The 10,547-nt window shown below is 38.2% G+C and overlaps 1 protein-coding gene across 1 annotated transcript; it reads right to left on the reverse strand.

Annotated features, from left to right (window-relative positions):
- Nucleotides 1-7,613: 7,613 nt before the first annotated feature.
- Nucleotides 7,614-8,509, reverse strand: GDU5 (glutamine dumper 5). Its single transcript, XM_008222396.2, has one exon. The coding sequence runs from the start codon at nt 8,405-8,407 to the stop codon at nt 7,814-7,816; it is 594 nt and encodes a 197-aa protein (XP_008220618.2). The 5' UTR covers nt 8,408-8,509; the 3' UTR covers nt 7,614-7,813.
- Between the last annotated feature and the right edge of the window lie 2,038 nt (nt 8,510-10,547).

Here is a 10,547-nt window from a genome sequence, read left to right on the forward strand (position 1 = left end):
CATTTGAGTTCAAGCTTATGAGCTTGGTTTATTGTTAACTATTGATGTCAGATTCACCATTAACTTTTGGGGCTCCTTCAATTCTTGCAACAACACGTATCATTGTCGATGCATCCGCCATTGATGTTTCCACCATATTGTTGAATGCAGGCTAAGATACAGGATTGCTTTGAGCAGTTCATAATTGGAATAGTAGGGGAGGAGCATGTTTGTGCCTCTCCTTGCATTTTACCTAAATATCCACCCAAAAAAGAGAGGTTAAGACATGTGAAGCCATAAACCAAGCATGAATTCAGATTGTGAACCAAAAAGCCTAATATATTTATATATATAAAAAAGGACATGCATATACCAAGAGAGAAAACCAAGAGAAGCAAAATAAGCATAGGGAAAAAAGCTGCCTGGCCCTTCATCTCTGTCTCTGAGAACAAATATGAAAAATATGTACTCAACGGTCACAGTGCCAATAACCTGCAAGCTCTCCTCGATCTCTATGTCTTCTTTTATAACAATCTTAAGGCTAATAGTCATCCCTTCCACACACTGTCAGTCAAACTCTTCTAATCTCCTAGATTCTCAATTAATGATACATATACATTGGTCATGATTAGCATCCCTAAAGGGAGATTTGAATGTGACCTGTAACATTTTGTATTTTGCAATCTTTGGATTCGTATGACTGCCATTTATGGTTTCCCATTCAGGGATTACCATATGGTTGGGATTCGGATCCTCAGCTAGGATCTCCTTACCTTCTTTTCTCTATGCCACTTCACTAAAACAGATGACTCAAAATTGGCACATTCGTCATATAACTACCTAAAAATGTAAAAGGGGATTTTATTAATTAAATTGGGTAAAGAATTTATATAGTGATAATAATTTAGATAAATAATATCATCTAATAAAGCGGAATGTTTCATGTTATATATTTCTTAATTGAAAATGTTTGTTGATCGTATTTTTATATATTAATAATCGGAGGAGAACTCGAATTAAATATAAATCACACTAGACCATTAGTTAATTAGTCACTTTTATCGTAATTCCGACCGATGAAATAAACTGGCCCGAAACTAATCCAAACAAAGCAGTTAGATTTGGCCGTTTGGGGTTGGGCCTAATCGACAGTTTACAATAACCCTTGGGTTTAGTTGTTGTACAATTTAATTGATAACCATCCTTTTTCACCTATATACTGCAATACATACATTACAATCATAAAAGGTGAGGATTTAATGAGGGGGGACGCTGCTTTGCGTGGCGCCGCGAATGAGACAACTCAGGTGCTTGAGTTTATACGTAGCTTTTTAAGCAAGAAACGACGACACCAATGAGAAAGCTATCTTCTCTTGCATCCTAAGAAAATGGCAAGTCTTACCTCAGCTTTCTCGTGCCCTAATTATCTCGCCCCTCCAAATTGTCACTTGCCCTGCAGATTGGGGATAGAAATACCAAGTTTTTTCACATTACTACTCTTGTTAGAAGAAGAAAGAATAGGATTGAAAGGCTTAAAGATAATAATGGAGATTGGATCTCTAGTAAAGAGGGTTTGAAAGCACTTGTTGTTGAGTATTCATGACCTTTTTTTGGATGGTGTTGTTGATAACATTAGTAGTCATTTGCCTTCTCTTTTTCTGCATATTTCTGAGGCTGATTTGACTGTTGTTAGTAAGGAGGTGACTGAAAAGGAGGTGCAAGATGCTCTCTTTGCTATTGGTCCCTATAATGCTCCTAGTCTCAATGGCTATGCTGCTTTTTTTTTTTCCCCTAATTGTTGGTTTCTTTGTAAGAAAGATATTGAAGCTTTGGTGTTTAAGTGTTTTTCTAGTGGTTCCGTTCCAAAGTTTTTGAGCAGTACTCTTATTACTCTGGTTCCTAAAATCACTAATCCTTAGAGCATGCTGCAGTTCCGTCCAATTAGCCTATGCAACACTTTATACAAAGTTGTTTCTAAGATCATTGTTGGAAGGCTCAAACCTCTTATGTGTAAGTTTGTTAGGCCCAATCAAGTTAGCTTTGTTCCTGGAAGACAAATTTCAGATAATATTTTCATTGCTCAAGAGGTTTTGCATAGATTCCATAGAGTAAGAGGTAAAATTGGGTATATAGCTTGGAAAATTGACCTTTCTAAGGCTTATGACAGATTTGAATTGACAGGACCCGCCCCCGGACAGGATCCAAGGAAAGGTACATATGATGATGCACATCATGTATTGGGGGAAAACAATTCAACTGGGGATCGTTTAACTAGACCACATGGAGGAGTCCTCAACAACCATGTGGCTAGGGAATGAGCCGTCCAACTAGGGGATGAACTCTCAGCCAGCAAGTACAACTGAGACCCTCAAGACTCGACGCCTGTGACAAGTCCTACGTGTATAAACTATCCCCCTAAGGGTCCACAAAACACCATGTCAAGGGTGTCTGAGTGCCAACATATCCAAACCATATCCACAATTTTTCAGTATCCAACAATTCTAGGACCGTGACCAAGGAAGCCCACACGCCTGAAACACGGCACGCGTGTGTATAGTAACTAGGGGAGGTATGTATGATGGTGGAGTTTGTAACCCTTATAACAATATTTTAAAGATATTTCCTTAATTCAATTGTTCTAAAGATTTATTTCTAGTATAGATAATAAGCTCTCAAACATATAATCCGTATCTAGTGAGGTACATGAGGCAGTGCTAATAGCACTTCAGACTGACATTCTAAACTCATTTCTTTCCACAACCTCACAACAACAACCCAAGTACCCCACACATAGTCAAACATAGGTAGAAATTCTCAAAATCCATATATACATACTCCAAATACTCAAATATGTCAAAACCCAACATATATTGCAAAAACTTTAATACAACATCAAATTCAACAATTGAATACATAATATATCCAATACACCATTAAAACATTATGCATAATTTTTTCATCATAAAACCATGCTTATGATTTGAAAATAAAGTCCACTCACTACCTAATAATCATAGCCGAGCCCAAGGCTCACTTTCATAACTCACTCAACTCAATTATCCCAACATAGTCAACATAACTCAACAATGGTCGAGACTCGTTAATAAGGTTGTTCTAGTACTCCTCGAATGGTGAAACTACCTCAAAAGACTTACAGTTAACCAAGGGGTTAAACTACCTGAACTTGGTCAACTAGGCCCACGGGCCCACGACCTCCGTTTTACGATCCAAAAGTTCCTATGGGTTCCACAAGGTTTAGGATGCACGTCCTGCAAGTTTGGTCCAGATCGAACGGTCGGATAAATCACGATCGGACGATTACTATAAACCTAACCCTAGGGTTGGATTTTCCGGAGTATCCGGCGCTCCGTTTAACGATCCATCAAATCCTATATGATCCTGCAATTTCCTAGATCAACATACTTGAATTCGGGTTCGATCCAACAGTTTGAACCTATCGAACCCAGAAATCAAATATTAGGCGAAATACGTTTGACGCTCAAAAGGTATCCAAATTAGAATTCGAGCACACCTACGCTCTCGTGACAACTAGGAGATCATTTTAGGATAGTATGTAGCTCAACCACTCTGCCCACGCTCCGCCACAAGCATTGGCAAAGCGTGGGTATCCAAAGCGATACCACTTGCCGAAAAGTCTCACAATCAATGGCCAAGCTTCCTACCCTAGGTTCAGGACAACCATTAGAGACACTTTTGTTCTTTGGCCTACCCCAAAAAGGACCAGAAGTGACCGGAATTTCATCCCGAAATCCGGCCAAACTTAAATTCAAAAATTGATCTATCAACGCTTAAAATTTCTGAAATCCTATCGAACCATCAACTAGATCATGAAAAATAGGTGAGTTACCATACCTTGATCACCAAAAATGGCGGCCGGATGAGAGAGATCGGAGCCGGTGAAGTTTCGAACGAAAATCACCTAAAATTGTGTTTTTAGACGATCGAACGACGGTTGGCGTCGGGGGGCCATGTCTTGGCACCGGTCCAGTCCATTTTCATGGCGGTGGCGGAGTTTCAAAGAAAGAGAGGAGAGGGTTGTTGTCGGGAGAGAGGAGAGGTTGTTGTCAGAGAGAGAGAAATCAGACTTTACCAAACCTTTTTCGCAATAATTACAATTGTGCCACTGGTGATGTTTTTCTCGTAACTTCTTCGTTACAACTCCGATTCGAGCCCACTACGTGTCTATGAACTCATCTCCATGTGCTCTACCCAACGGTTCAATTGATATCTCCAAATTCCTTTCTGATCAAAAAGTGAACTTTGACAATAAAAAAAATTCTATGCGCAAAATGGTCTTTTATCTGAATAAATTAATAATTAAAAATTTATTTAGGACCGGGTCGTTACATGAATGGTCTTTTATTGAGCAAACTCATGCATAAATTGGTATTGGGGAAACTTCTCTTCAACTTAGTATAAGTTGTGTCAAGAATGTCTCCTACAAAATAATTATGCATGGGGAGCTTACTGAGAGTTTCAAACCTCAAAGAGGTGTTAGACAAGGTGACCCTTTTTCCCCTTACCTCTTTGTTTTATGTATGGAAAAACTTAGTCACATCATTGTTGCTAGGGTGATAAAAAAGGATTGAAAAGCTGTTAGGGCAGCGAGGTCTGGTCCTTGAATTTTGCATATGTTCTTTGCAGATGACTTGATTCTTTTTGTTAAGGCTTGTGTTCAGCAAGCTATGGTTATTAAAAATTCTCTTGAGGAGTTTTGTGAGCTCTCTGGGCAGCAAGTTAATTTTGAGAAATCTTTGTTGTACATATCTGCCAATACTAAGTCTAACGTTATTGATCAAATTAAGTTAATTTGTGGTGCCACCAGATCTACTGATGTGGGGAATTATCTAGGAGTTCCCCTTGTCCAAGGGAGCGTTACCAACGCTATGTATAGGGGGGTTCTTGTTAAAGTTCAGGCTAAACTTTCTGCTTGGAAAAGTCAACAGCTTTTTATGGTGGGAAGAATCACTTTAATCCAGTATGTTGCTTCTTCTATGCCTCTATATACTAGGCAGACGGCTAAGCTTCCTCAAGCTCTTTGTGAAGATCTTGACAAATCTTCTAAAAGTTTAGACAGAGGATGGTACACAAAGCCATATGGGAGGAACTTCAAACCACAGTGCATGCAGTTGATTCGATGACTACCAAAACCCCAAGTGAAGTTTCTCCTCAGAAGTGATATATATCATTCTTTGAATCTTGAAGATCAATAAGATGCTACGCTCCCTTTGTGGAGTTTCCTTACTGCATTTCTTATGTAACCTCTAATAAGACCTTTATTTGTGAATGTTTTGGATTTATCATCATTGGCACTAGGCCGCTGGTTAAAATAGGAGCAGCCATTTCTGGATTGTGATAATTTGAACTAGTTTTAACGTAGTTACGTAGGATTTGGTTGTGGATAAGTCTAACATCACAGAAAGTAAAGAGGAAAAAGATTTGCAATCACTAAATCAGGCTACCAAGCCAAATATTTATTGTCAATATCATTATTTTTTACCCGATACAAACGATATTGAGAAAGAAGGAATCGCACACAAGACTTCCGGCTAAGAGCGAAATGTCATTTGAGTTCAAGCTTATGAGCTTGGTTTATTGTTAACTATTGATGTCAGATTCACCATTAACTTTTGGGGCTAGCTCCTTCAATTCTTGCAACAACACGTATCATTGTCGATGCATCCGCCATTGATGTTTCCACCATATTGTTGAATGCAGGCTAAGATACAGGATTGCTTTGAGCAGTTCATAATTGGAATAGTAGGGGAGGAGCATGTTTGTGCCTCTCCTTCCATTTTACCTAAATATCCACCCAAAAAAAAACGTTCAGACATGTAAAGCCATACACCAAGCATGAATTCAGATTGTGATCCAAAAAGCCTAATATATTTATATATAAAAAAAAGGACATGCATATACCAAGAGAGAAAACCAAGAGAAGCAAAATCAGCATAGGGAAAAAAGCTGCCTGGCCCTTCATCTCTGTCTCTGAGAACAAATATGAAAAATATGTACTCAACGGTCACAGTGCTAATAACCTGCAAGCTCTCCTCGATCTCTATGTCTTCTTTTATAACAATCTTAAGGCTAATCCACACACTGTCAGTCAAACTCTTCTAATCTCCTAGATTCTCAATTAATGGTACATATACATTGGTCATGATTAGCATCCCTAAAGGGAGATTTGAATGTAACCTGTAACATTTTGTATTTTGCAATCTTTGGATTCGTATGACTGCCATTTATGGTTGCCCATTAAGGGATTACCATATGATTGGGATTTGGATCCTCAGCTAGGATCTCCTTACCTTCTTTTCTCTATGCCACTTCACTAAAACAAATCACTCAAAATTGGCACATTCGTCGTATAACTACCTAAAAATGTAAAAGGGGATTTTATTAATTAAATTGGGTTAAAGAGTTTATATTGTGATAATAATTTAGAAAAATAATATCATTTAATAAAGCGGAATGTTCCATGTTATATATTTCTTAATTGAAAATGTTTGTTGATTGTCTTTTTATATATTAATAATTGGAGGAGAACTCGAATTAAATATAAAGGTTTTTTAGGTTTTAGACATAAAAAAATTTTCACTTTTGGAAAAAGTTTTTTCAAAAAGACAAAAACACTCAACTTTCAAATCAAAGACATGCAAATGTATTGGATTCCTTAGAAATCTAACAATAAATAAGCATTTTGTCATTTTTGCTTCTTTTAAAATTTTTCTCTCTCCTTTTGCTTTTTCTAAAATGTCCCTAAATATAAATCACACTAGACCATTAGTTAATTAGTCACTTTTATCGTAATTCCGACCGATAAAATATACTAGCCTGAAACTAATCCAAACAAAGCGGTTAGGTTTGGGCCGTTTGGGGTTGGGCCTAATCAACAGTTTACAATAACCCTTGGGTTTAGTTCTTGTACAATTTAATTGATAACCGGCCCTTTTCACCTATACACTGCAATACATACATTACGATAATAAAAGATGAGGATTTAATGAGGGGGGACGCGGCTTTGCGTGGCGCCGCGAATGAGACAACTCAGCTGCTCGAGTTTACACGTAGCTTTTAAGCAAGAAACAACGAGACCAATGATAAAGCTATCTTCTCTTGCACCCAAGAAAATGGCAAGTCTTACCTCAGCTTTCTCGTGCCCCAATTAACCCACCCCTCCCAATTGTCACCTGCCCTGCACCAGCTTGCCTAATATTTCCGGCAGGCCCAGTCGGAATTTTTAAGAAATGTTTAATTTTTTTAGATATATGTCGTCATTCCATTTCCTTTGCTTGATTCTTTCCCTTCCTTGGAAGGTGACTTAAAACAAAGTCACCAAGAAAACATTATTCCACCGCACAACGTTTTTTAATATCAGTTTTTCCCCTTAATGTGGGTGTTAGTAATATTCAAAGATAAAATTTAAAATAATTTTAAGGGACCAATGGGCAGCTAATATATTTTTTGGTTCATAATGTCATTTAAGCAAAGCAAAAGTCTGTAACAAAACAATGCTTGGGGAAAAAGTTAAGGAAACGCAAATGATTGTTCTTCATTTGTGCAGCATACGTACCGGTTGTAATTAGCTAGAAGAATGAATGAAAACTCTCTCATCAACAAAATTTAATTCCTTTTAATTTCCAATCTCATCAACTAATTCATCTCTTCAAAATTTACATTTCCCGATTCAAAATAGAAAAAAACCCACCAGAAAAATATTTTTTTTAAAAGTAGAACCAGGGGAAACAAAAAAACAGAACACTCTGTCTCTCTGGAGATATGCAAAAACTGAAACAGAGCAGGCTGAGTGAGCTCACTGGTTTTGATGGTGGTGGGCTTCTTCTTCTTCGAATTGCCCCTGTTGGGTTTCTGTATCGCTGTTTTGAATACTACTCACCGCTTCATTAAGATGCTGGGCTCCCAATTCCTCTTTCATTTTCTCAGAAGAACTCTCTTCTTTATCTCCATCTTTACTCTCTCCCTGTTCATCAACAACGTGCTTATCAGCACCAAAGGAGGCAACTTTAGAGCACAATGAAACAGGCGTCGCCAAAAATGTTGCGTTCTCATTTCCAGCCATTATCACCAAAATCTTCTCTTCAAAAACCTTCACTGTCTTGCTAGACTCATCGCCTTGATCTTTCTCATCACCACCGCCACTCTCCAAGTCCCTTTCGCCTCCTTCTCTGTCTTCCAATCGGCTCGAAAGCTTCCAGTAAGAGCAGGCCAGGATCAACAGAGCAAAAGCAATAAGACCCAGCATCGCTGCGAGGCCTCCGAAGAGGTATGGCACCGGAGAGTGCCATGGCGAGCGCTGCTGCTGAACAGCCATGGCTGGTGTTGGCGGCAATGATTCCAATGAAGATTTTGTTGCTGTTGTTGCAGAGATGGCAGTTAAGGTTCTCATTTTTTAATTTTTTTTTCCTTTTGGGGTTTCTTGAGGTTGGGGTTGAGAGGAAGGTTTTGAGTAGATGAAAAGAAGGTGAGGAATTTGAGCTTGTGAAAATGGAGGTGGTAGGCTATTGTATTTATAGCAGGGGAAAAGTGTTTGTCTCTCTGTTACCGTTTCTTTATTGGGGTCACGGATTTGGCCCTTTTTTTTCTTTGTTGTAAACAACAAGGTGCACTGTTTCACACCCGGATCCTGCTGTTGGATCATTATGTGTGAATGGGCCTAAAAAATATTCGGACCAGTGGCAAGTATGAACTCATCAAAGTTCTTTTTCCGGTCTCTTATGCTGTCAAACAATAAATCCGAAACATTTATGAAAATGATTCTTGTAATAACATAAAACATAAGTATCCGTTCCGCGACATAAGTTTAATAATAACCATTTCAACATTTAATTTTATTGATTAGACCCAGACAACATATAATGATGCTGCCAATGCCATGTTCAATAATAGCCATTTCAACATTAGATTTTATTGATTAGACCCATACAACATATAGTGGTGCTGCCAATGCCATGTACAGTGTACTGCAAGAAAGAATATCATAAGGGTAAGGTGTATTTTATACAGGTGGTGCCTATTGCTGAAGTAATCAACCTGTCTTGGCCAATGAGCTTGTTGGGCAATGATTTAAATTGTCATTTCACAAGATGGGTTAAGACATGCTTAATCTAAGAGATTAGACATGTTACATTGATAAAAGTGGGAGTGAAAATTGTACTATTTGCTTTATTTTTTATTTTTTTTCAGTTGTGTCGTGGGATAAATAATATATAATGTTATTCTATGAGCCTCCACTAATTGGATCTAGAAGGGAATGTTTTGGGTGGGGTGATGTAATTAAGCAATTTTTACTGTTTGAATTTTTTTTAAATTAAAGGCAAAGTCCAACCAAAAGTAATGTGTAGGCTGCTAGAGTTGTGGTTGCTTCTTTTGCTGTGGTCCATATCTGAAGGCACAGTAAAAATGCACTGAGCTTAATTAGTGTATCCAAAGAGGACAACAATCATTGGATAAGGATACAAAGAATGGGCATTAGTGTATCCAAAGTGCCAGCAAACTAATTGTGGCCTCTCTCTTCTTCCTTAGTATTGCATCACTTGCTTAATTAGTAATTTGATTGATAATCATGTTTCATCCGTCGCATCGAAGCCTCGAATAGCCTTACTTGCCTTGAATATGACAAAGCGTACCATAACACGCCACTTTTCTGCTGCTAATCCACTTGAAAAAAGAGATTTTGAAGCACAATTTGGTGGCTAAGGTCATATTCATATTTAGTTTGGGCTATACCAGTATCATTTAATGATAGGCAAATAATGCCAGACCAGCACTAAAATAAATGGATAGGTTTGGCAGATATATGTGAGCTGTCTTATGGTTGTGTGTGGGGAAAGAAAAGCTGAAACTTCATTTTCCAAAAGCTGTATGTATGTGTGTATGAACTGAAGAAATACATCAACTAATTAATAGCTTTTACTGATAGTAGGATTATGCAAGTGTTAATTGGAGATTTGGATTGACTTAATTAGGTCAATTTGCAAGGAATCAGACATAATTGGATCAAATTCTGTGTTCGAGTACAGAATTAGACGGGCAAGCAGCTGAGGTAGATAAAGATTGTGACTGTAGGGGCAAATGGGGCCAGGGAACATTGGGGGAAATTGTTTTTGGGGGGGAAGAGTATGACTTTTTTGGTGCTTTGCCATTATAATAGATCCCCACCTCTGTCAGCATCAGCTATGATCGCAGCCACCTCTTTATGCTTTGCTTGCCACCACTTTATGCTTTGCTTTCCCACCCTCTTCGCCCAGCAGGTCCCGTTGCCTCCGGCATTTGCCCCTTCGTTTTTCCACCTATCACTATCTCTGCCTCCTACACCATTCTATCTACGTGTATCGATATCCTAAGAGGTCTCAAGTTCAAAAATCTCTCTTTTCTCACATTTGCTTTTTGTACGTGAGATTAACTATTGTGTTTCATCTCAAAACCCTAGTTATGTCCGGTTACCAAACAAAATGTTTTCATTTTTCCGTTACTAAATACTACCTTATGATCTTCTTATGGTATGATAGTTTTTGTGCGGTAGTAAG

This window comes from Prunus mume, linkage group LG2, assembly GCF_029339155.1.
Source record: "Prunus mume cultivar Tortuosa linkage group LG2, ASM2933915v1, whole genome shotgun sequence".
NCBI classification, from domain to species: domain Eukaryota; kingdom Viridiplantae; phylum Streptophyta; class Magnoliopsida; order Rosales; family Rosaceae; genus Prunus; species Prunus mume.